A 27147-nucleotide genomic window follows, 5' to 3' on the forward strand; every position below is an offset into this window, starting at 1 on the left:
CGTGCTTCTATTGGGACAGCTGGATGGAGGGCTCACGGGGATGGCTATGAGGAAAGAGCAAGGCTTTGCTCCAGGCTAGGGAGAGAGAAATGGTGTAACTGCTGGTTGGCAGCACTTCGCCCTGCGCCTGAGGGCCAGGAGAAGAGCTCCAACAGGGCGGAACTAAGGTTCTCGAGGCACGGCGGAGCCCGGCGGGGACGGACCGGAGGCCGGGGCGGAGCGGTGCTGCGCTGCGCTTCCTGCCGCGGTCGGTGGGCTGCGGGCCGCGGGGTGGACCCGGCCCTGCCTGCCTCGCCATGCAGCCCTTCACAGTGAACATCAAGCTGTCAGCACGCACACTGACGGGAGCCCTCAGTGCTCCCAACAGGGGGGCGGCGGATTGGTGAGAGGGGCTGGGCTGGGCTGTGGAGTTCCGGGGTGTGTGGGGGTGTTTATCCCTTATGTCGGTACTAAACACCCGCCTCTGTGTTGATGTGAAGTGCTGCTTGCTCTGTTTGGTGATGGGACTTGCTTTCCTAGGGGCTGGCAGGGGCTGATTGCATACGGATGCCATTCCCTCGTGCTGGTGGTGGACGCCAATACTGCCCAGACCTTACAGGTTCTGGAAAGGCACAAAGCCAATGTTGTCAAGGTGAGACACGCGTGGTTTAATAAGACTGTAACATATGTAATTTTGGGCTTGTCACTGCGAGAAACACACTGAGGCTCTGGAGTGTGCCCAAAGAATGGCATTGAAGCTGTGAAGGATCTGAAGGAGCGGCTGAGGGAACTGGGGTGGTTTAACCTGGAGAAAGGAGGAGACTCGGGGGAGAACTTATTGCTCTCTACATCTCTGCAAGGAGGTTGTGATGAGGTAGGGGTTGGTCTCTGCTCCCAGGTAACAGCAACAGGACAACAGGGGATAGCTGCACGTTAGCTGCAGGACACGGGGAAATGGTTTTAAGTTAAAAGAGGGAAGATTTAGGTTGGGTGTTAGGGGGAAGTTCTTCACTAGGAGAGTGGTGAGGCCCTGGAACAGGCTGCCCAGGGAGGTTGTGGATGCCCTGTCCTTGGAGGTGTTCAAGGCCAGGTTGGACGGGGCCCTGGGCAACATGATCTAGTAAATGTGTATGTTTGGTGGCCCTGCCAGGCAGGGGGTTGGAACTACATGATCCTTGAGGTCCCTTCCAACCCGGGTCATTCTGTGATTCTGTTATGCCAGGGGAGGTTCATGTTGTGTGGTAGGAGCAGTTTCTTATCAGAATGATGTGGCATTGGCACGGGCTGCATGAGGACGTGGGGGAGACCCCAGTGTTCAGCAGCTTCAGGCTTCTTGGGCAGAGCTCCTACGGGGGTAGTAGCACAGTGCCCCGGGTGCAGTTACAAATCTAATTCACGTTGCAGCTAATGGTGCCCAGTGGCAACTGTATTACTGCATCACCTTTAAGGTATCTGCAGAAAGAGTTGTGTTTGGCCGAACCCTTTCTGCGTCAGGTACTGGGACAGCATACATCAAGGTAGCTGCAACATCAGTTTTGTAGCAGGCAAATTCTTGTTAGCATAGTATTAAGATTATTTATTCCTTTAGTGTCTTCTTTCTCTCTCAGCAGCAAGTAGCAAAACAGTCAGTCTGAAAAATGTCAAGTTTGATTTCTCTGTTGTTTGTGTTTTCCTCATTTCACCACTTTTCATCTCTGTCTTCAGGTTAAATGGGCTAAAGAAAATTACCATCACAATATTGGCTCTCCGTATTCTTTACGTTTAGCTTCTGCTGATGTCACTGGTAAAATAATTGTATGGGATGTGGCAACAGGAACAGCTCGTTGTGAAATACAAGAACATGCAAAACCTATACAAGGTAATGATAATTCACGATGTTTGAGTGGAAGTTGCTTTACAGAGTAGCACGGACAAGTCCGTCTCCTCGGCTCAGTTCAGCCAGTGTATTTCAGTCTGAAACATCACTCTGTGTTGTACAGAACCACATTAGTCATAATGAAAAGAACCACACACCGTATCAGATTGACAGTGGGGTGGTGTTAGCATTGAACCTGAAACCAAATGTTTTCTTCAGTTAATCTTTAACAGGATTCTTGAGTTCAGGTCTAAAAAGAAACTCACTAATGCACAATCAGATATACAAATACAGTTCTTAGATGCTGTGGTCAATATGAAGAAGCATCATTGTCTGTCAGCAGACAGGCAGAAAAACCTGATTCCTAGCTTAGCTAACTCGGCTAGTAGAACCAGGCTTGGCTGTACTGGGAAGTGTGTACTGGACCAGTTAAGGCTTTTCTGGATTTGGAGATGAATCAGGTATGCTTCCCCAGCCCCAGAAGTACTGTTTTATTTTAGGGCTTATTTAACTTCTATACTGTTAATAGTCTTAATACACTTAATAAATATAGAAGGGTGTGACCAATAAACCCACAGAGAAAGGCGCACTCAGAAGACTTCTGTATATCTTGTTACAAGTTGCCATTCACAGTGTATTACAGAAAATGAATTGTTTTAAAATAGATGAAAATTTTTCTGAAAATCATTTTTGGTGTTTACTGGCTCTTCTTTCTTTTGGCAGACATGCAGTGGTTGTGGAATCAAGATGCTTCTAGAGATTTGCTGCTTGCAGTTCATCCACCTAATTATATTGTGCTGTGGAATGCAGACACGGGCACCAAACTTTGGAAGAAAAGTTATGCAGAAAATATTCTGTCTTTTTCATTTGACCCGTTTGATCCATCCCACTTAGCATGTAAGTTTGTGTGTATAAAATAATAAGACAGTTGTAATTTTAGTTAATTGGAACTAGCAAAAAACCAATATGATTGTGTCAAGAATTGCAGATACCTGTGTTATAGTATCATTGGTTCAAATTGGTGGGGAGATATAAGGGAGGGTAAAAAAGGTATGCTCTATGTAATGTAGAAAGGAGGTTGGCAGGTGTGACCTGCAAAAACATGAGACCAAAATGTCTAAGTAGAGGTATTGAGATTGAAGTAATGGTTTAGATGGGATTATGATATTAATGCCAGGAAGAAGTCTCTAAACAAAGACAGGGGAGTCTTTGGCCTCTATGAGACTGTCTAAAAAAATCCTAATTGGGAGAGTAAAAGTGCACGTGAGTGGAAAACACAAGTTAGAGATCTGAAAAGAAACCTTTGTGATTTCATAAAGAAGTTGCAGTGCACCTTGAATGTGGATAGAGAGCTGAGGAAGCTGGGTGTAGAGATCCCTGTTGAACTGATATAAGAGGCTATGAAATAATTGGATGCTGAGAGAGGATCCAGTGAGATAACAGCAGACCTGAACTAGATGGTATCTTCAACAGAAGCTTTTGTTAGAGGAAGAATGTGAGCATCAGTTTCAGAAACAACTCAAATGATAAGGGGGTTGTAGTGTCTGCTAATTCAGGTTTTAGTGGAAAGAAACTAAGATAAAGAGTCACTATTTTTAGCTTGTCTTTATCACTCCTGATATATTAAGAGACAAATTGCAGTTTCCAGGCTTTCTAGCTGAGGTTTCTTTTTCTATCTGTCATACTGTTCAACACAGAAAAAGAGCTTTGGGGTATAAACATGTAGTAAAATCTTAGCTACATCTTTACGGTTTAGCTGAATCTTTATCCCGCCACACAAATAGCGTGCGTTAATGGTTCTTTGAGCAGTGTGCTGCATGCGAAGATAAAATGGTTATACAGCCAGCGTGGGCAACTCTGCTTTCTATTGGCATTGTGAAGCTTAACAAACAGCAGCTGATGACAGAGAATAACTATACTGAACAAATATGGAGTGACAAATAAGGATTTTCTACCATTAATCCGTGCAGGGTTGTGTTTTTAATACTAACTTGTTAATACATTAATGTTAATACATTAGTAAGGCTATTATCATTTATCTCCACCAAAATCTTATTGAAGTAAAATGCCATAACGGAATTGCAGATTGCATTTGGTGATAATTGTTTTTTCCCCACACAGTGCTTACCAGTGAAGGAATAGTGTTCATCTCAGACTTCTCTCCTTCCAAAGCTCCTGCCAGCTCAGGGAAGAAGGTTTACATCTCCAGTCCCCATTCCAGTCCTTCCCATAGGCTGGCTGCTACTACAGGAGCCAAGAAGGCCCTTGATAAAGTAAAAATCTTAATCAGTAATGAAAAGCCAAGGTAGATTTCTTTGTGGATACTGTTTTTTTTTAATGCCTATGTGTTCTGTAAGTAGTGTTAGATTACTACTAGATTTAATATAATTTAATTAACTAAATCTAATTAAATATTTTAAAAAATACATGTACTGTGGGGTATGTAAACTGGTCATAATTTTTATGTCTTCATGGCTTTCAAGTAAGATGCATTTGTGGGGAAAGTCTCTGGTTTCTTTTAATTCATGCTTATTCAGCTTTGCTTTTTTTAGTTGAGATTCAGTTGATTCCCCCTTTCAAAAAATGGTCCCTCATTTTAGTTACAGCTTTCCTTTTAATGTAATATTTTTCACATAATATCTGGACTGTGTGATTTATTTACTTTTTTAGTCACGCCTTTTCGAAAATCACTTATTGCCATGTAAAGCAAATACAGCCTCTAAGGAAGGTTGGATGATGTTCTCCCTTGACACCCCTGAGCTCTGGATGAAAGTTCTGCCTGTCATTGATTTTATTAGATTAGGAGAAGGGGAGTGGGAAAATGACTACAAACACAAGGTTGCTTATAGTCCTGGAGACAGGAATAAGATTCAAGAAGCTGATAATGGGGGTTTAATGTATGGTAGATATGATTAAAACAAACAAACAGAAAACCTTTAAAAAGGACATTAAATCAGTTAAGAACATGTCCGAACTGAACACAGTGTAAGAATAATTTTCTTCAGCGTGACATTTACATGCAATTCATTTTATTTTATATACCTGTCTTGAAGAATGTTGCTTTTATTGTCTGGGTCACTCGGTTTATTTTTCATGTTTTCCAGTGCTGAATCAGTGACACTCAATGACTGCCTTCAGTTATCCTACTTGCCTTCCAAAAGAAACTACATGTTGTTACTCTATCCCAGAGAAATTCTGATTCTTGACTTGGAAGTGAATCAGACAGTGGGTGTGATTGCAATTGAAAGAACAGGTGTGCCTTTCCTACAGGTAATGACAATTGGATTGGTTTCTTTCATTGTAATGGATTATTAAGATGATTTATGAGTTCGTGACCTACTGTTTGTTGCATTTTGATTAATGCTAGGGAATGAAAAGAAATTAATTCATCAGGAGAAGCATCCTCTGTACCACTGAAATGATGACTTAGTGGTCATTTTTTGGTGATTTGCACATTCATTCTGAGTTTAATGTTCAGTTGCAAGCATTTTTTGCAAAGCAAAATTTTCTTAACCCTATGTAATATGTTCTCTTCACGTAGGTAATTCCTTGTTTTCAGCGTGATGGCTTATTTTGCCTACATGAAAATGGTTGTATAACTTTAAGAGTTCGCAGATCTAACTGCTCTGCAACTGGAATTCCAAATGAAGAGCCAGGTAAGTTATGTGTCAGAAATGGCCAGAAATCAACTTTGAGGTGTTTTATTCAGTACTTTAGCACTAGTGTCAACCAACGTGCCTTGTGCAGAGTGGTGAATTACAACTTTTATAGTGTTCTTTGTCTTTGATAAATTTATACTCTGTTCTACCAAAAATTGTTTTTTGTTTTGTATTGCTTTGTGGATGTTTGTAGGTTTTGCTCTAATTGCTTGTTGTTGTGGCGTGTTGATGTTACAGATCCAGATCCAGTTCAGGAGCTGGTTTATGATTTAAGAAGTCAATGTGATGCAATTAGAGTAACAAAAACAGTTCGGCCATTCAGTATGGTGTGCTGCCCAGTGAATGAGAATTCTGCAGCTCTCATTGTTAGTGATGGCAGGGTAATGATCTGGGAGTTAAAATCCAGTATTGCCAGCAGAAATCTACGTAACAGGTAATGGCTTTGTTTTTCTTATCAGAGTTTCCATCTGATATGTTTTCAAGTGATATTTAATTGCATTCTGAAAGTATGGTGTGCTTCTGTGTGTGGCATGTGATACACGCGTATGAATGAAAGGATGAGGGAAATATTTGGAATAAGGAAACAAAAGGTAGGAATGAATATTCACATTATTTCAGGGGAATGTTTTCTTATAATCTGGCTTTCTGCAGACTGTATCATTTTCCTCAGGATTGGAGCCCTTAATTTCAATAATTGCTATTTGTCAGTTTGACACAAAGCAGTGTGAGTGCGCAGTAGGTGGTTTGAATATGCCTGTGTAAACAATTAATAATATTATATATGAAGCCTTTACAGTTTCAAGTCTAAGCTGCCTCTCAAACATTCAGTACAACAAATTTATTCTGTTCCATTAAACTTTTAATACATCATTGGATAAAATAAATAAATTATTGCCATTAAAACAAAATACTTAGTATACTTCTAAATGTCGGAAATACTTGATTTTTAACATTTTCTTTTGTTGCAGCATTTTTGTCTTCTCATTCCTAAAAATACTATTAGATGGATTCACCATGGTACATAACCAGCATTGCTGTATAGGATCTTTGTGTTGCTGGGATGTATTTATTGGATTCCTAGGCTCGTTTCTAGAGCATTGATTTTTGTCATGGCTATATATCCCAGACGAATGTTATATAATGTTATAAGAAGCACTGAACCTAGAGGAATCTGGCTCAGTGATTATATTGAACAATAGTCCATATTTCTAGTTGACAGAGACTCTTTAAGGGGTGCTTAAGGAGCCTACCTCCATTAGCTCATGGTTTTGTTGCAGCTTTGTGTATACAAAGGTGGTTGTGCTTCTTTTGTTTACATGAAGGGCATTCCTTTAGCGTTACTCTAATGCACTGAAAAGCCTCCATTGAGTCATTAGGTACACTTCAGAGCAAAAGATACATGAATTTAAGATGTATATATTTCTGTTTACGTCATCTGCTGGTAAGCGTTGGGTGTAATCTTGTAAACGTATTCTGCAAGCAATAAGTGAGAGAGCAGCCTGTGGAGAAAGAAAAACCAAGAACTTGGGTCAACAAGTGGTCCAGTTTGCATCAGGAGTTTGTTTTCATTTCTTTTACAGCAGTTCAAGTCCATCACCTTTGTATTCCCCGGTCTCATTTTGTGGAATTCCTGTAGGGGCATTCCAAAATAAACTGCCCGACCTCTCATTAGACAACATGATAGGTAAGAGTATTTTCCACTAATATTACTGATACTGATTTCTAGGATTTTTGAATCACTGTACATTTTAGTTTAAGATTGCATATATTAGAATTATTTTGTGGGTAAATTAAGTAGTAATTCTGAAAGAAAAGAAATATAGTACATATCTGTTAGAAAAGATTAATGATTTTGAGGTTATGATGTTGAAGACCAACGTTCAAAGTTCACTTACACTAAGAAAGCAATGTAATTTGAAATGGGATTTAGCTAGTCTTATCTTACCAAGTTCAACAAGAAGAAATGCCTCTTCAAATAAGTTTTGGTAGCTTGTACGATTATTTGTAGTTTTTCTTTTATAAACTCCTGTGTGATTTCTTTCTGTAATCTCAGATGAAAATTGAATACTGACAAAATCTTTAATTCTTAGCAGGGCAAGGCACAGTTGGTGGAGAAGAACAATTGAAAAGTTCTTTTCTGCAGGAAGTTCATCTCAAATTCCTGCTGACTGGACTTCTTTCAGGGCTTCCTTTGCCTCCATTTGCTATCCGCATGTGCCCACCTCTTACAACAAAAAACATTAAACAGTATGAGCCACTCCTTGCTGTTGGTAAGTATCTCAATTGGTTTATTGGTTACTCTGCAAATTATGGATTCTTGATTAAATACAAATACAGTTATGTGTTACCAAAATATCATTATTTCAGGGATGAGAAAAGTGGATATATTTTAATGATTTGGTAAAATCTGTGCATGGATTGTCACCTGAGATTATTGATGATTAGCAGTTAATATTCTTCCTTAAGGCATTTACTCATCTTGAGTCATCAAAACAAGCAAACAAAAAAAAAAACTTCTTGTTTCCCTGCATCTAGGTACCTTGTGAAAATGCAAGAAGAATCAACAGGCTTTCCATAGGCTCTACAGATAGGTTCAGGAAAATGTCTTTACTCAGACTGATTTGGCTGGCTGCAGAGAATCTTGGAGGGTATAAGATCTAAGGTTTGAGAGCTAGAAATCAAAATACCTTTTCTAAACTTGGTAAAGTACAGTAGTTAAAAGTGGAAGAAAGGAGAAATAGCTGTAAATCCTGCCTGTAAATCCTGCATTTTCACTCAAGTATAGAATAGAAAAATAAAACAGGTCTGAATATTCCATGATTTATTTTATTAAATCATTTTTATAGGTACAAGTAACGGCTCTGTCCTGGTGTTTCATCTTACAAGTGGGCTATTACACAAAGAGTTGAGCATCCATTCCTGTGAAGTCAAGTAAGAGTTTAATTCCTAGTGTAATCCTTCAGGGAGCCAAAAGTTAAAACGTCTAATATGTTCAGAGCAATGTGTAGTGTCTTGTTTTGTTGTTAATGACACCCAAATAACTGCCTGTTGAGCAGTCTGACTGAACAGTATCTTTTCTTCACATAAGCAGTAACACAGTGTTGAGATTAGAGTGAAAAATCCACTGAACTATAAATTGATTTTATTTTTTTTTTCCTGTTCCTTCTGATGTAGTGTGTGTGTCAGCTACTTCTCATTTCTTTACCACATTCTGGTACGAAGATGTCTTTTTAGCACGAGAAACTGTTTCAGTGTCTTATTTATAGTCCTGACTAGCACGCTGTGTCCTTTGAAATAATTCTGTTCTGTGCATCATGATTTATTTCCTCTGCTCACTTGTGAAGTTGTTGTTAACACAGTCCTAGACCTAACTGAAGTCCAAATAATTTTATATTTAAAAATCATACAAAGTCTTTGAGTCCTGGATGTAGTCTTCAGGATTTAGCTATCCTAAATAAGAAATGGAGTCATTTTGAAACCTGTTGCACGTGGTGCTTGTGTGTACACAATGAAATAACTATTTGTGAAACAAATTGCAAAAATATTCAGTATGGTGCTGACCAGGTGTGTATTACCAGACAGGATTAACCTTGGGAAGTAAAATAGTTTAGTAACAATATTAATAAAGTAAAAATATAATAAAATATTTATGTCAGAGTTGAAGCCTTCTAGAGGCTGAGGTCTTCCTACTGTTCATTCTACAAAAAGAGAAGAAGAGTAGTGGTGTTTGAGAATAGCTACATCTAAGAAAGCTCATTCCCTAAAACTGCTTAGAATCTACCACCAAAATCACACGTGCATACTTGCATTTGTGGTGTGATTAGCAGACACTTCAAAAATAGACTTCCTCTTTCTATTCTAATCCATTTGAGTGTTTTTGGTGGGTTGTTTTGGTTTGTTTAACACCATGAAGAATACTTAGAAAAATTTAATTTTATATTCTGTTATGTAACCTGGGGAGATGCTGGGTTGGTTTCTTTTTCCACTATAGCTTCTAGAATTCAAAATTAAAACCACTACGAATGCTTCACAGATTAATAAAAAATAGTAATAAAAATTGGAGAGGCAGCTTGGAGAAGATATTTCTTTTCCTTCCAGTTCATGTCAGTTTCACGTGTTACTGGAAGTATTGTTAGTAGGTGCCTTCCACATTGCAAAATTTCTGCAGTGTTTAAGAAGCTCTGAGAATGCATTGCCTTTCCTAGGAGTTGTCCTCACCCAGGTGGTATTTTTAGAACACAAAGTGATTGTGAGTTTTGTTCAAAGCTCAGTCATTAAATCTTTTAAATATTTATTTTAGTTTCTCAATCCAGCCCTTAATGGCAAGAGTGACTTTCTACATAATCTTCAGAAGTTCCCTGGAGCGCTTTAAGCAGCATAGGAAAAAGGCACCGTGGTTATGTTAAATTAGTATTCATGGAGTGTAACAGTTTTTCTTTCAGTGGGAATTCTTACTTTACTTCTAAAATGCAGATAATTTGCATAATGCCTCTATGTCAGTTTTAACTGAAAACACACCTTCAGGGAGCACCATTTTAGTGTGTAGCTGATAATGCCCTGTAATTGTAACTCAGTGCCTTGTGGCATGCGAAGAAAAGGTAATGAAACTTAGGATCATTGTATTGGCAGCCCTCCTTCACATGTCAGTTGTGCTAAAATAACAGCAGGTAAGTTTTCTAGATGCTCACAATTATTACACTTTGTGGAGATTTAGTGCTTCTTTCTTCCAAGCTAGATTATTTGGGCACGGGCAGATTAATTTTTAAATGTATTTATTTCTGTTCATGACTCTTAGTTTGCCATTTCACCGGAACTGTGTGGGTTACTAGTTTTCATTTTGAGTTTAATTTGCTTTCTTTTAGGAATACAGGGCAGGAGGAAGCAGAAATGCTTCAGAGTCCACAGAGATGATAGGTCAAACAGGCTGAGCTAGAAGCATTAGTGAGCAAAAAACAGCAGAGATCATAGCATATGCAGAGGAAGTTGTGAGTTCAGTCTTCCATTACAATACAGAGAAATGTTATATTTTTTACTGATAAAAGGAATGTGAAGACGAAAGCAATATTAATTCTTAGAACTCTTATTTTTTTCTGAGTTGAGCAATCTAAATTCTTTTTGTAAGTTATTGATGTAGAGTCACAGAATCATTTGGGTTGGAAGAGACACTTAAAGGCCAGCAGCAATGAACAGGAACACCTACAGCTCAGTGAGGTGCTCAGAGCCTGTCCAGTTTGTTCTTGTGTACCTTCAGGGATGGGGCATTTACCAGCTCTGTGGACAACCTGTTCCAGTTCCTCACCACCCGTGCTGTAAAAACTCTTTACTTACATTTAGTCTAAGGTAAGATAGCTGATGATAGTACATCATCAGCGCAGAGGAAAATATGCTCAGTGTGTACATAAAAAAGCCCCACTGGCTGTAAATAGAATGGCTTGCAGGCAGAACTTGAGGGTTGCTGAGTTACATCCAAGTTCTGACAGTTGAGTTTATGCTCATTCTCCTTTAGGAAACATTTCACCCCTTCTAGAAAAAAAAGTAATAATTCCTGCACAGAGAAAGGTGAATAAAATGTTTTCCACTTCTGCCATACAAATGTTGGTGTGCTAGATTTATTTCTGTGGTTTTTGTTATGCCATTTAACACTCATCGGGCAATACAATGAAATCTCTGGATCCAGAGCTGAATTCCAGAGTCATCATTATGGCAGGTTGTGGAAAGCAAAAAGTATAAATGGGTTCAAGAAACAAGTGGGCTACGAAACATTTGTCTATCTCCTATTTTTTTATAGTTAATTGAACTAACAGCTGCCTTGTCGTAAGGTCAAAGCAATTCTTTCTCTACTAGAAAATGTCATTTGTTTCTTTATCCATTTTAGTCTACTCTATAATTTGTCTGCAGTGAAACCATTCATCAGAACAAATTTTACACCAGAAGTAACTTAAATAAGTTGCATGTCCAGAATATCTCCATTTTACATTTTAAAAGAGTAGATCCCTTCTGAGAAACAGATTGCAGACGAACGTAACCTGTAGTTCTAGGAGATGAAGTTGTCTCTTATGGAGACATCTTGCAAATGAAATTACTGCAATAGGGAAAGCATTAGTTGTTTCCTTCATTTAAACATAAACCATGGTCTTCATCAGTCTGGAGAATAAGTTCCTTCAGATTTCTTAGTTTACACCTATGACAGTGACAAAAAGTTTGTATTGTTTCAGGTGCAAGCTGTTAGCTTGGCTGAGGTTGGTTTTTGATGGTGGGTGTCCTGGGATTCTGTTATCTTTATTGGCACTGACACATGGGCAGCTGGCAGCAAACAAAAGGACTTCTGGTGTTCAATCTGAGCAGATGAGTGAGGGGCAGAAGATGACTCAGGTCTCTGAGTGAGAATGGTGAATAACTGTTGTCAATAACAATGCATTGAGAGTATTCTGTGCTTTTCCCAGAAAAAGCATGGTGGAATAATAGATAAAGATTGCCAAGGTGTCAGAATTAATGTTCCTTCCATTTCAGAATACCTCCTGTATTCAGGACTATTTGGAGACTTGAAATGGGAAACATTATTGCAATCATAGATTTCTGTTCAGTCTTTCTTGTAGTGTTTTGCTTAATAATTGTGTATTTCTCATGATGATTGAAGCTTCTGGTTAAACTTTTGTTAGTCCTGGTGGGAAAAAGACTGGATTCTGAATTGTTAAGCTTTTCTTGAAGACTTGGAAGCAATGCTTCCCTTTTTATATTTTTATTTTTTTTTTATTTAAATAGTTTGAATTAGGAAGAAAAGAAAGATAAATATGGCTATAGCTTATGTGCATAAAATCTTATGGGAATACTTTTTGCTTTTCCTGATCTAAATTGTGTTTAGGAAACTTGGTCTCAATGCAATGTAAATTGGATTTATTGATAAGAATACATGTGAGACAGATATTTATCATTTATTATGACAGATGTGGATGTTACAAATAAAGCAATAGAAGACTGAGCTCTCCTGGAGATAATTTTTAGTAATCAGTGTTGGAAGGATTTGAGGAAAACCTAAATCCTTTAATCCCTGTTGAAATTAACTTAGGGGCAGGTATTTTAGAACAGTCTGTTTTCTTTCAGATTAGTTCTTGATTTAATTCATAGATAGAGCGCTATGTAGGCAGTGGGGAGGGTTGGGGCATTGGGATTCTGGAGGGGCATCACTACCACCTCCCTCTACATCTTGTTGTGGTCTGTAGGGTATCTCAAGAACTTGCCAAGCCCAAAGGTGCTGATACTGTTACATGCATTGTAACTTTACATCCTTGTGACACTTGAGGTATTTTGGTTTGTGGCTGCCTTTGCAGGATCTAAAGGGGCAGATAAAATAATTTGGACTGTGAGTTCATTTCTGATACCTCGTGAAATGTGTTCAGGGCCTCCCTTGTTTTGTCACTTCTGTTTTTGCATTTTTAGATAGCAAGATACCTGTCTCCTCACTCTCCTGTCTGTGATTATTTCTCCCTTTTTCTGTGCTTAAAAATCTGAGTTACTTGATGGGCAACCTGTTCCAGTGGGAATAACCAAGGAGGCTGTGGATGCCCCATCTCTGGAGGCATTCAAAGCCAGGCTGGATGTGGGTCTGGGCAGCCTGGTCTGGTGGTTGGTGACCCTGCACATAGTAGGGGTTGAAAACAGATGAGCGTTGTGGTCCTTTTCAACCCAGGCCATTCTATGAGTCTATGATTTGGTAATCTGTTTCAGTGCTGAGTACATGAGGGATTTTTCCATAAAAATTACCTGTGGTCCTGACTGAAATTTTAGTTTAACCCAAGAACCTTATTCCCAGCATTGTCCTAAAGAAAGGCATTGTTTTTAACTTAAACAAGTAACTTTATTTTTGTATTTATATCATAGTTGTAAATGCTTAACTTCTTTCTATGCTCAAGTATAGTATTTCCATAAAACATAGAAAATTACCTCTGTGCTGCTTTCAAACTTTAAGAATATGCATGAGAATAAGTACTGTCTCTTCTGTCCATTTGAGTACTGTGATTAATGTACTCCATGCTCTCCCTTCTGATTGTAGGGGAATAGAATGGATCAGCTTGTCTGGTTTTATTTCCTTTGCCACGTCAACACCTAACAACTTAGGGCTGGTAAGGAATGAGCTGCAGCTGGTGGACCTGCCAACAGGTTGGTGTTTCCTGAAGCATCTGTACAAGAGGCTGTTAGATTTGCTGAGGAGTCACAAATAAAACTTGTTACTACTTTATTTTGTTGTGACAACAGAAGAAAAAAATAAAGAAAGAGGAATATAACTGATTCTGCTCTTCCTTGTGAAAACCACATGATGTTCCAATTGGTGTTCTACAGCCAGACTTGAAACAGTACCTTTGTAGAGATTCCTGTGGCTTTAACTAAAAGCATGTGTGTCTTAGGAGAATCCATACAACATGATTGTTAGTGGTGGAGCTTGTTGAAAAAGGGTTTGTATTTCCAAGTATGTTTTGGCAGAGCCTAAACCCATTGTTACAGGTTATTCTTCTGAGTTTAATAGTCTCTTGTTTTTGTCTTTGAGTTTCTGCGTTGTACAACACTGGTGCTTACAGATAAAATACACAGATGTGTATGAATGTAGAATTGGTATTGTAGTAATTAAATGATAACATAGGATAATTCTATAAAGGATTGGAAGGGTTTAAAATAAGTAAAATTAAATAAAAAGTTTGTTTGTTTAAATCAAAAGAGAAGAGGTGCATCAGTTTCAGTTGTTGTGCTCCAGAAGCAAGTAATGGATTGTGATACACAGTAGAATGTACATTCAGATTTTGAGATGTAGTATAACAATGACTGGAGTAATATCAGTTGTGAAGGTCACTTGGAGATGTTCTAGGTCAGTGTGGTTAAGTGTTTCTCCTTTCCACCCGTCATGGTAATTTTTGTGTTCATTGTATCATTGTTGTGTTCCAGGCAGGAGCATTCCATTTCGTGGGGAGAGAGGCAATGATGAACCAGCTATTGAAATGATAAAGGTGTCTCATTTGAAGTGAGTAATTATGACCTTTCTAAAGTTAGTAACTAGATTGTGTGGGGATCCTCACAAGAGAATTTAAACATTCAGCCATATGATAGTCTTGCTGATAACTTAATATTTAAGAACAGTGTTGAGCTTAAATGAAGAGACTACAAAAAGTTGAGTGAGAAAAAAAAAGTGTAGTTTATTTGAATAGAGATTAATGAAGCTTAGAGGAGTACATAAAGCTACAGAACCTGTCTGCATTTTCATGCAGTGTGTGAAAAGTGGAAGATTGAAAGTGTTTTCCTAAATGAGCTGCACAGATGAAAGATCTGAAGACATGACTGACAGGTGGTTTGATGTAAGAGGATTTTATGTTCATTTATCACTGGATTAGGGAAGTGCCATGTGTCTGGAGCAGAGAAATAAATCTATCCACACTGGACTTTCTGATAGATTGTGCAGTCATCATCTTGGGATGAATGTGGCTAAATTAGAGGGGCTGCTGCTTTCTCTGCATTCCTTCCTTTGTCTCCTGTACAGTAACTGAACAGTGCCACCAACCTGACAGAAGTATGTAATTCTTCTAGCCTTGAAGGAGGCCTTCAGTTCTGAGTCTTAAGCACCTTAGTAACTCAAGGAAATTGCAAGCTTTGGATTGGGATTTGAACCAAATTAATTTACCCTTCTCTGTCTTAGTTTTTGAGTTTTAGTTGTGTGGTGAGTTTTTTTGTTTCTTTCTTTTCAAATCAGCACTTCTTGGAATATGGATGTGGAAAACATATGAAGTGAAATGCTAAATTTAAAGTGGAATTATATATTTTGATGTAGTAAATTGCTTTGTGTTTCAGGCAGTATCTAGCTGTAGTATTTAAAGACAAACCACTGGAAATCTGGGATGTCAGAACATGTACTCTGCTCAGAGAAATGTCTAAAAACTTTCCAGCAGTGACTGCTCTGGTAAGGAATAGAATCTTCCTTACTGTTTGTTAAATGTAATTTGTTGGTAGTGCGGAAACCTATGAATGTTTCTGCATTGGAGTGTTATTATATCTGTAGTACAAATGCAAGTGCTTTCTCCCCCATTTTTCCTTTTCTTTCCCATCTGTTACCAAATAGAGGAAGAAAAAAAGGAGATACTTCCTAGATACTAGGTCTGACTTTTGGGTGATGAGGGAATGTGTCAGGGAATGTGTCAGAGAAAGCAATCTTCACTGAAACCATTATAATTAACAGAATGTAAGTTCTGGAGGAAGCATAAAAATGATTGACAGTAGGGATAGTGAAGCACTGGAACAGGCTGCCCAGGGAGGTGGTGGATGGCCCATCCCTGGAGATGTTTGAGTATGGGCTAGATGGGGGTGTGAGCAACCTTCATCTAACTGGAGGTGTCGCAGTCATTGCAGAGGCTTTGGAACAAGTGATCCTTAAAGGTCCATTCCAACTCAAGCGGTTCTATAATTCTGTGATATGTATATTCCATTTTTATTAAACGATTTTTTTTTCAGGAGTGGTCACCTTCTCATAACCTGAAAAGCCTGAGGAAGAAGCAGCTTGCAGCCCGTGAAGCCATGGCCCGGCAGACAGTTGCATCAGATACTGAAGTTAGCAGCGTTGAATCTTCTGTTATCAGGTATTTGTGATTCAGATTTAGTGCTTTGATTTGTCAGTTGTTAATTTCCCTGTATGCTGTTGTTCTAAAAAACAGCATATTTTCATGTTGATTGTACATACCAGGCAAAACAACTTTCTGTGCCACTCTTAACTTTTAGGCATCAATCTCTGATTTACTGCAGAATGAGAAAGTCTGTACCAAGTGGAACTAGTGTCTGTTGCAGACCATTAGTTGCATCATTCTTAAAGTTCTTCTTTTGCCCCCTGAACTTTTCCAGGAGTGTATAAATAAGTTAATTGTTGCTATTCTGTTTTCAAGAAACAAAGACTTCTGCCTCATTGTGTTCTTTTCCAAGTTTGTTACAGGAAGCTGAAAGTAAGTCTGAGCTGAGCCAGAACATTTCTGCGAGGGAGCACTTTGTGTTTACAGATACTGATGGGCAGGTCTATCATCTCACAGTAGAAGGAAACTCAGTGAAAGATAGTGCAAGAATTCCTCCTGATGTAAGTTTCAATCTCTTGTGTAATGTTTAGATACTATCCCAAAGCTATGGAAAAGTTTATGAATGTATTTACTGATTTATTACATCTGATCTGCATAAAATGAAGCAGAGAGCTATCAAGTTGGAGAAACTTCATTTCCTTTTAATTCTTCTTTTGATTCCTACAAATACAAATTGCTTTATTTTTGTTTTTTTGTTTTAGCATATGCTAGTATTGTGTTTAATAATTGAGGACAGCCACGTTGGCATTTTGTTGTGACAAGAGATAGAGAGCTGATTTCTACTGTTTTAAATCCAGAATTTCCCATGAGGATCACTGATCTTGAATAGAATTCTTTCAGTTTTTATCTGGGTAGCATTTGTTTTATTAATTTTATGTAATTATTTGTAATTAAATACTAAAATCTTACTAATTTTACTAATACTAAATCTTCTGCTTTTTCCTGTTTGGCTCTACTTACTGTAAGATTTTATTCTTCTTTTGAAATATTTCCAGGGAAGTATGGGTAGCATTACATGTATTGCCTGGAAAGGGGATACCCTGGTTCTTGGAGATGTTGATGGAAACTTAAACTTCTGGGATTTGAAAGCCAGAGTATCCAGGTATGAATGCAGATGTTGTCTGGTAAGCTTGTGATAATGAGTGTTAGAATAGAATGACATTAGTCCCTCATGTTTGCTCTTCACTGTAGGAGGTCATCTCTGGTATTTGAGGGGAAAAACAGAAGTATTTCAATATGCAATTTCAGAATATGCCTACTGCAGTACAATTTTCTACATTATATTTTTTGTGTTTTCAGATGAATTAATGTTTTATCAAACATTTCATTTAGCTACATATTCTCATGTTAAATGTGCAGTGGCTTCTCAAAATGTTAGGTATTGTTAAATGCCTGAAACAAACAGCTACCTTTTTACTTTCATGATATTTTGGATAGCCCAATGTACCTGTTGTATTTATATGGATTGTTCTCCTCAGTTCCTTCTCAATCTGTACCATACCATGATGTGTAATATTCACAGAAGGGATTTAACTATCCATTATGTTAACTCCAGCATGACTGATGATAATTCTTGTGCTATGCTGTTCTTAGGGGGATTCCTACGCACCGAAGCTGGGTGAAAAAGATACGTTTTGCCCCAGGGAAAGGAAATCAAAAACTTATTGCTATGTACAATGATGGAGCAGAAGTTTGGGATTCAAAAGAGGTAAATATCGGTTGTGTTTTGTTATGTCTTTCTTTGCAAAATACAGGTTGCTTCTGAAAATCAGGAAAAGTCAAAGATTAAGTTTTACCTATTTGTGATATCTTGCTGACAGTTGTATGCTAAAATTGTATGGCTTTTCTCAGTGGGTTTTTAGTTCCTGTAAACCCTTTCTACGCTGTCATCAGCTGAGAAGTACCCTTCACTCACAAGCTGACAACATCTCTGAGATGTTCTTGTTATTCTCTTGTAATGTTTTTGAGGCAGACTTTCAAGATTTCAGAGGAAGGTCTCAATTTCAAAGTTTTAACCTTTGGATAATAGAGTATCATTATTAAAGCTTTCCAACTTTCTGTGTATATAAAAGGATACGTATTCTTCAGTGCATGGATTTAATTTCTTTAATTGTTGGGGAATACCAGAAATTCAGGCAGTTGTTAATTAACACTGTCTAGCTTCTCATCCTATTCTATACTAACAAAATAAGGTTCAGGAATCTTCTTGAGTTCTCTTCTTAGGTCTAGTGGGGGATTACTGTTACCATGGGGAAGGAAGCATAATTTAACATTTTAACTTATACCCCTGGGGTAAGTTTAGGGCACCAAACAAGAATTTTATTTGCTTTCCATTTACTTCGTAGTGAGCGCAAGTTCTTAATTGAGAATGAATTTGAGTAAAAGGAAAGTCTTCACTGATAATTAGAGTTGGCCAGCAGATATGATCAACAACCGAATGATGTGGGCAGAGTCAAATATTAATTAACACTCAAATCTCCTTTTTAAGACCATTTGAAAAGTTTTGATGCAGTGGAATACTCTTCCTGTAGGTTTACTCCTGATTTCTTAGGACAAGAGGAGTTTCCTACATAAAAGCATTTAAAATGGATTCACTTTCAGGTGAAATTGTTCCAGAATATCTGATAATGTAGCTTTATAGTCCTGTCCTTAGACTTCACCTTTACCTACAACCAATTAGCCAATATTTCTACATTTCTTTCTTAATTCCCTCAGTGGTAACAGTACTCATGTTCTAGAATGGACAAAAGCAATGTGGCATACAACTTCATGTTGGACTCTAAAATAAATGAAGGGAAACAGCAGAATGCTGGTTGCAGTGGAGGCTTTGCTCGTATGTCCCTATATTTGCAATTGTAACGTTAGTGGTATTACAGAAGGGTTGTGAAATGTCTGACTACTGATCAGTGCTTAAAAACATCGGTCAGTAAGTTACAAATGTATCTCAGGTGTTGTGGTGCTTTGGTTTTTTTGTGAACAGTTAATTATCACGCTCCCATAATACTACATTAATATTATGCTTAAATATATTTCTAGGCAAGTTTGGTGTTTATTGAGAAAGTTCATGAAAGAGCATGAGTTAATCTAGCATAAAGGCATCAAAGCAGAAGCAAAGGATTGGAGTCAACAAAGGATTTTCCCAATTTGCCATGGAATTTTTATTATGGGAAAGATAACAAAAGGGGAGTTATGCAGCTGTGTTCAAAGAGAATTTTTTCTTAGTTACTGGTTGAGGAAAAAAATATTGTTTTGGGGCAACTAAGTGCCTTACTTAAAGATTTGAGCATTTCCAACTCTCCAGAGGAGACCGAGATTGAAATGATTTACGACCAACTTCACATTTTATTGCAAATCTTGTGGCATGCCTCATGGGCATGTGACAGAGTCTTACGCTGTATGATGGAGATCCTACTAAAAGTGAAAAATATCTCAACTTTTCAAGGTACAGATGGTGAGCAGTTTAAGAAGCGGAAGAAATGTGAATTACCGAATCCTGGATGTAGACTGGTGCACTTCAGACAAAGTGATCCTGGCATCAGATGATGGGTGCATTAGAGTTCTGGAGATGTCCATGAAACCAGCGTGTTTTAGAATGGATGAACAAGACTTATTAGGTAGGTTGATTTCTATTTTGCTATTCACTGCAAGATATTTCATTTTGAAAGAGAACACTGAAAATGTTCAACAGCTTTAGTAGAAAATAAAATTGTCGTATGTGGATGATTAGGTACCGTTTTTCACAGTTGAAACTAAAATGAATCAAACCATGCAGATAAATGGCAAACACAGAAAACTCTGAGTTAGAGAATCCTGTTTTTAAATTAGGAATCAGTTGAGTGCAGTGAGTCGCTGTCCAGAATTAGTAATGCTTCCTGTAGATTACTACTGTACTTCATAAATATTTTTATTAGAATCTGTGTTAATTTTCATCTAAAAAATCAGATTGAAACTGGTAAGTAATCGGTTCAATTACACATTTTGTTTGTAAAGATACATAAGTGGTACTACTTAAAAGATTCCTCTGTGTGCACGATTCTTTTATTGATCTGGGAAACTTCAAATGAAAATTAAAACCAAGTCCCTGTCATGATTCAGTACATTATGGTTCCTTACTGGTAAGGTGCTGACAAACCTTTAACTAAGGAACCTTGCTGGACTGACAGCCCTGTCAGTTGACATCCTTTGTTTTCCTTATGACAGTCCACACTGGCAGTTGTAACACAGAGCTGTATTCGTGATTGAGTACATTTGCACAGAGTCTTCATGTGAATAATACATTCTGCTTTCTTTTGCTTCATATTAAGTTTCTTCACCCGGAGGCTTAAAAGGATCAGTGTTGTTTTGTAAGCTGGCAACCATTTAGGTTACTTTGATTAAAATAAACTCTTTGTATTTCAGCTGTCAAACAAGCAATTTGGCCTAATGGCATGTTGTTTCTCGGACATCAAAAATCAATTCTCTTTAATCTCACTGTAGCTAGGCATTTAGCCTTATTTTCATTGTAACTAGAAAAACAAAATCCTCAGAAGTTCATATATTGCAAGACTTAGAATGGCCTGCCTGCCAGCGACTGCTTAATGCAGGTAGATGTTCTTCAATTTCATATATCAAAGAATGTTTTCTAATTGGAAAAAATAATAAAGAAAAATACATTCAAAGCAATTCTTCTGGATTTTGAAATACGATTTATCAGAGAAGGTTGTTTCCCAGTATGAAGTATGGTTTAAAGTATAGCTGAATGGTAAGTTTTGATCACTTATCACAGGAGAATGATGTGCATACGACCTCCTGAGGACTTTTTTCAAGGTGAGGCCAGTCTGCTCTGCAGGGAGTCACACAGCACAGGAGCATCCTCAGAGGAAAAGGAGATTGAACCACAAGTTGGTCTTACCGTGAAACATTACTAATAGCAAACTGATACTATTCATGGATAAAATAGTTAACCAAGTCCCACTCTTTCCATAGGCAGCTGTGCAGAAAGGTTTTATTTCCTGACGCTCACAGTGCCCTATAGAAAAGGAGTGTGGGTATGGCCTATGTGTGTGATCTTGAGCCCAGAACAAGAGGTGGGGGGTTATGAGGATAATTTCATAATGTCTTGGAGGTCTTAAGAATCTCTCTCTTTAGAGAAAGAAAGGATAGATTGTGAGAGATTTCATTAACCACCTTCACCTTTGTGTTTTTACTGTTTCACTTGTAGCTCAGACCCATCTGCACTGGTTCCCTAGAGCTTTCAAATCTGGAAATAATTAAAATGCCTTATTATTGAACTTCTGAAGTATATGAGGAGTTTTTCCTTTTTTTCTGCTGTTATAAATAACTGCTATTGTTGTGATACTTTTTTTTTGTCAGTCCTGCCTTGGCTCATTAATCTCCTTAAAGTCAATAGATTCTGATTATGATGCTCATAGAAAAAAAAACAACAACAAAATAACACAGTGAACAGCGATGTGGGAAATGATTGTGTGGAGTGTTTGGGGAAAAACATCATTTATCACAGCCATTTTTTTTTTAATCAAAAGAATATTCTGTAATACTGAACTATAAAAATTAATGTTCAAAACCAAGCACACTGACATTAGGATGTGCCAGGACTAAGTTTGCCTTCCTCTATGTTGTTACAATCTTTTAATTATAAAAACCATATTTACAGGATTCCTACATCATTCAGTACATGCAGGGTACTGGAATTTCTAAATATTTATTTAATCATGTAACTGGTTGCTACTTGGTTTACCCATAAGTTTGGTTTACCCACTGTGTATCATTTACTCCATAACATCCAAACCTTATTCTGAATACAGAGTCTCTGACCTCTATAATTGCATAACGCAGGTAGTGCTATAATTTTCACTTTTTTTCTCTGCAAATATAAGCACGTATTTAACTTCACAACATCCCTTTGGATGCTATATCCCTACGTGTTATGTAGCAGGAGCTCTGATTGCAATTTGAAAGTAAACTGCATGTTATGGTGCATTTGATCTAGCTGTACTTACTTTCAAGCATGCCCTTGTGGCAGCAGTAATTATTATGTATGGCTCTGCTCAGTGTTAGTATGTCGTGTTCCAGAAGTCTGTAAATAAATTTGATATGGGATGTCTTGAAATTCTCATTTGAACACGATTGATAACCCTGTGCCTTCTATAAAATGCTGTTGCTTAAATGTAACAATAAGCTTTTATCTCTTGTAATGTGTGCTGTGTGTATACATATGACTGCATGACTTATGATTCCCTTCTGGTGCTTACAAACAAGGTGGTACATTTAATGGTTTACTGAACAGAATGTTACTGCACTTTATCATTCAACAACAAATCATTTCTGTTTGTTTCAGAACCTGCGTGGTGTCCCTATCTACTTGTTCCAAGGGCTTCTTTAGCTTTAAAAGCATTCTTGTTGCATCAGCCATGGAATGAAAAATATTCTCTGGATGTTATGAACATGTAAGGAGGTGGTTTTTTTCAGTCAGGGCCGCCAACCTGCAGATCTGGTACTGCCCAGGTCTTCATCCACCCTGGTCCTGAATGCTTACAGGGATGGGGCATCCACAGCCTTTCTGGGCACCCTCAGCACCTCACCACTCTCTGTGTGAAGAACTTCACTCTGACATCTTATCTATGCCTTCCCTCCCTTGGGAGGAGTGTAAGAGACGAAGTAATTTAATAGTGGGCTTGGTGTGGGCATTTTCATTAATTTCAAGTCGGGAAAAAAAAACAGAGGGAAAAGAAAGATGGGTTATTCTGACTCTGGGGTTGAGTGAGAGCAGACAGTCTTACATGACTGTCATGAAATTAGTGTCTAGACAAAAGTCTTGCAGGAAGGCTTTCTTTATACTAGAATTATACTAGATTGGTTTCATACATATGTATATGCTCTTTTTACTAACAGTAACACACTTCCTTTACTGATAATGTCTCATCTTGGTAATGGACTTTCTTTTTTTTTTTTTAAATGCAGTGATTATCCAGAGGATGAAAACATCAAAAATCTGATTCAAGAGCAGCTGAATTCACTGTCAAAGTGAGTTTTCCCATTAATGTTTTATTAAGGTACTGAGTTCAGAGAAAGGGGAAAAAAATAAAAACTAAAAATTCAATATTCTCTCATTAAAGAGTAAACCATAAGGCAAAACAGTTCTGTTTTTATACAGGCAAACTATCTCAAAGTAGTTGGTTAAATACTGACCCAACATTCAAAATGTGTTGTTCTGACCACATGAAGTCTGATGGAAGTCAGTACTGAATGTTTACCATAGTAGTAGTGTCTGCCAACAAAGTGCCAACAGACTGTTGGTATTAAATAGGTAGAATAAGTTGCTCATTGTGATTATTGCATATTATTAATTGCTTGTTGCAATTACTTTGATAGATACATATTTTTTCACCTCAGAAAAGAAATTGTACATTTTTTCTTTTTTGAATTTTATTTGTTAGGTAATATATGCTAACAAAAATCTTGGGCAGCATTTTATAGGTTTCTTACAGATTTCTCCTTTTGCAGTGACATCAAGAAGCTTCTGCTTGATCCAGAGTTTACTCTTCTACAGAGGTGTCTCCTAATTGCCAGGTAGCAAATATTCAGAGAACTGTATGAAACATGTCACAGTAAAATCCATATCCATGCAATGCATATGAATATAAAATTTAAGGTGCCGGATAATTCTGTGTTAGCACAGTGTAGCTGCTGAAGTACTTTACTGTACACCTACAAGAGTGTTTTCAGGTCTGAAAGTGAAAATGTTACATAGCTGGGGGAGTTTTGATTGCTTACTGAATATGCAGATTCTCCTTTGGTCTTCATGATGGTTTCATAAACGCATTTCTGCTTTAATGTATTGAACATAACACCTGTACAGCACTCCAAGGCCATAATTGAGAACTTTACAACATAGAATAGATTGTGTAAGTGGGGGAGGGCCTACTGTCTTTTGGTCTGTAAACAATGTTGTTGATTAAGTGTAAAATAATAGTTTTTAAAGATCCACCACTTACAAGCTGAATGTTCAATGAATTTATTTGCTGTTGTGAAAGTCTTTTGGCCAACATCTTATTTATCTTTCTTAATCTTTTCTTGTAGTTCGTCCCATTGATAATGCAGAATTGTGCCCACAATAATGCAACTTCTTTGTAGAAGGGCATATTTAATGTGTATTATTTCTGTCTTAAAAAATACTCTCTTGTTTCTCACGTTGAATTCTGTTTTCTCAGACTGTATGGGGATGAGTCTGAACTGCATTTCTGGACCATTGCTGCCCACTATTTGCATGGTTTGTCCAAGGAAAAACCTGCAAAACCAACAGATTCAGTTATCCCTCAAGAACAGCTGGCTAACCCATTGGATATATGCTATGACATACTATGTGAAAATCATTACTTTCAGGTATTCCAAGGAATAACAAATTATGCAGGGAAAAGCCCTAAGATGTATATTTAACTTCTATTATAAGCACACAACCCTGAATTGAGTCATTCCCTCTTATTTAAATGGGAGTTTTTAGAATTCTTCTACTATTTCCTTGTGTTGTTTTTTTTTTTAATTACTTGCTTCTCTCTCTTCTCTTAGTCTTATATTCTTAATAATTCTTCATGCAGAAATTCCAGCTTGAAAGGGTAAATCTCCAGGAGGTGAAGAGATCAACATACGATCATACCAGGAAATGTGCTGACCAGCTTCTTCTCTTGGGCCAGGTTTGTGGGTAATATTTGAATTTTGTGTCCTTCTTCTCCATCTGTTTTATATAATGACTGTTTTATCTTACGTTGTTGCATCCCATTACGTACTTTTTGCTGTCTTAATGTGTTATTATGCTGTAGCCTCCATGTAACTGCATGGTATATTATAATGCATGTATCCTATTCATGGGAACCTTATAAATGCCTTAGTAGTAGTTGGTGTATGAGTCTCCCTGGTTCAGCTCTTGAGCAGCTACTCTAGAGTAAATGCCTGTCTACTTACTTGAGACGCCTAACATTTAAATGGATGAATTCCTCCTTTGTTTGAAAATACTAGTTATTAAATCAGCCCTTCAGCTCCTGGTTTCTATATCTCTACAATTGTATTTCCCCTCTGCTTATTTTAAGTGCTTCTTTTCCTTTTATAACTTTGCTAAGATTCAAGGTAATAAATGTTCTCAATTAAACATTTCTTTTGCCCCTAGAAGAACTCTTAGGTTGTGGTTAAGCATTGTATGATGAATGCTATCCTAAGGTTGCTGTACTGAAATAAAGCTATAACCATTACTATCCCAATACATATTTCTGTAGTCTGCTTTTAAATAGCTTTCATTGTGTTTGTTCCATGTCTTAAAAAGAGTAAATATATATATATATGAAGACTTCTGTTTGAGAGTGAATGAGTTGAAGTCAAAGCTGTATGTTTTCCTCTTGTCAGACTGACAGAGCAGTACAGCTGCTGTTAGAAACAAGTTCAGAGAATGCACATTACTACTGCGATTCACTCAAAGCTTGCTTGGTCACAACTGTCACATCATCAGGTCCATCTCAAAGCACCATCAAGCTGGTAGCAACCAACATGATAGCTAACGGAAAGCTCTCAGGTAAAACGGGACTTGAATTTTATGTTAGCTTATAAATTAGCAATTCTGATTGTTAATAGTGCTTGTAATGCTGCAGGAAATGGAATGAGTCCTATAGCATATGTAAAATGAAGGAATGCTAGGAAGGAGGTGTACTTAATAGATATCCTCTTTTTCTGGTGGCAAATGATCTACTCACAGCTGCACAGTAACGCTTTTTTTTTCTTATTATATATTTTAACTTCTTATTTTCCAGAGGGTGTTCAGTTGCTGTGTCTGATAGATAAGGCTGCTGATGCTTGTCGCTACTTGCAGACTTATGGTGAATGGAATCGTGCAGCATGGCTTGCAAAGGTATGCAGTTTTTCTGCTTTCACTGTCCTAACATGAATGACCTACGTAGGTAAGAAGGACAGTGATAGTATTAAGATTTCTAAAAATCTGAATATAATACCCGTTCTTTCCATGTTTTAAGCTATAAGAAACCAATCTGTTTAGCCAGCACTCACAGATCCTTCAGCATTTTGACTACTGAGGTCTGTCCTGGTCATCCAAATGACAAGATTTGCCCCAAAAGTAGTAGCAATACTGAGGTTTTCTAACTTCAGTTTATGAAATTGTACACTCACAACAACAGAGAATTCATTGTGAACTGCAGAAACCCATTCCCAGAAGTGGATAAGTAATTAGGCAAAGATTTAGTGCTGAGCTCCATGTAGCATTTGAGCTGATCTTAACAGTGAAACCCACCACATTAGCACCAACCTCAGTTTCACTATGTACACATTATAAAATTATATACCCGTAAAAGTACCTAGACTTAGCATTAATAGACTACATTAAATTGTGTAAGAAACGAGTCACTGAGGGTTATATTTGAGTGAATCTGTTTCTCCTGCAGAAAGTGTGGAAAAAGACTTGTTCAGATTTTCTGAATGAATCATTCTCTCTCTGAAGAAAAATCAAAGATGAATTGTCCTTCAGTCTTCAGTAAAGATTAAAGATTCATAACTTCTTAATATCTGAGGTTTTATTAAAGTCTTAATTAAAAAATATAAAAGGTTAAGCACGTTTAAAGATTGAGTGACCTGAGTGAAGTTCTGATATATCTGTGTAATTCCTTTTTGCTTTATTGTATTTGCTCAAAGGATTAGGACACTTTTTGAAATAAAACTAGTAACTTGAGATGCTTTTCCTTCTGCCCAAAGGACTGGAAGAAGTGAAAGAAAGGTCTGTGTAGTTAGAATTCATAATCATTTTTTCCATCTCTTGAAGGTTCGCTTGAACTCAGAGGAGTGTGCTGATGTGTTAAAGCGTTGGGTGGATCACCTTTGCTCTCCACAAATCAACCAGAAGTCCAAAGCCATTCTTGTCCTCTTGTCACTTGGATGCTTTACAAAAGTTGCAGAGATGTTGCACAGGTAAAACTGAAAGAGCATCATGTGTGTTTTATGAATGCAGAAACTCACAAGTCAGGGGGGAAGGATTTGCTTTTAGGCATTTGTTTCTATCTCAGTG

The 27147-nt window shown here is 37.6% G+C and overlaps 1 protein-coding gene across 5 annotated transcripts in view; it reads left to right on the plus strand.

Moving 5' to 3' along the window:
- Positions 1–213: 213 nt before the first annotated feature.
- Positions 214–27147, plus strand: part of WDR11 (WD repeat domain 11) — a 29717-nt gene continuing 2783 nt past the window's right edge. The window contains exons 1-27 of one of the 5 annotated variants that reach the window (XR_004307725.1): positions 214–382; positions 520–631; positions 1684–1837; positions 2558–2731; positions 3956–4139; positions 4939–5104; positions 5376–5490; positions 5731–5926; positions 7074–7177; positions 7584–7763; positions 8340–8424; positions 13544–13650; positions 14428–14503; positions 15325–15433; positions 15982–16106; positions 16444–16591; positions 17087–17193; positions 17685–17799; positions 19534–19705; positions 22429–22537; positions 23052–23114; positions 23595–23660; positions 24302–24473; positions 24686–24789; positions 25485–25650; positions 25886–25983; positions 26905–26973. Coding sequence is in view for 4 of the 5 variants with exons in the window: in XM_015867447.2 (XP_015722933.1) it covers positions 297–382; positions 520–631; positions 1684–1837; positions 2558–2731; positions 3956–4139; positions 4939–5104; positions 5376–5490; positions 5731–5926; positions 7074–7177; positions 7584–7763; positions 8340–8424; positions 13544–13650; positions 14428–14503; positions 15325–15433; positions 15982–16106; positions 16444–16591; positions 17087–17193; positions 17685–17799; positions 19534–19705; positions 22429–22537; positions 23052–23114; positions 23595–23660; positions 24302–24473; positions 24686–24781; positions 25485–25650; positions 25886–25983; positions 26905–27050 (3431 nt within the window). In the remaining variant the exon portion in view is untranslated. Of the gene's footprint in view, positions 383–519; positions 632–1683; positions 1838–2557; positions 2732–3955; positions 4140–4938; positions 5105–5375; positions 5491–5730; positions 5927–7073; positions 7178–7583; positions 7764–8339; positions 8425–13543; positions 13651–14427; positions 14504–15324; positions 15434–15981; positions 16107–16443; positions 16592–17086; positions 17194–17684; positions 17800–19533; positions 19706–22428; positions 22538–23051; positions 23115–23594; positions 23661–24301; positions 24474–24685; positions 24790–25484; positions 25651–25885; positions 25984–26904; positions 27051–27147 lie in introns of those variants that run through there. The other 4 variants (XM_015867450.2, XM_015867451.2, XM_015867447.2 and 1 more) reach the window with 4 other exon arrangements.

The sequence above is a fragment of the Coturnix japonica genome, chromosome 6, assembly GCF_001577835.2.
Source record: "Coturnix japonica isolate 7356 chromosome 6, Coturnix japonica 2.1, whole genome shotgun sequence".
NCBI lineage: Eukaryota > Metazoa > Chordata > Aves > Galliformes > Phasianidae > Coturnix > Coturnix japonica.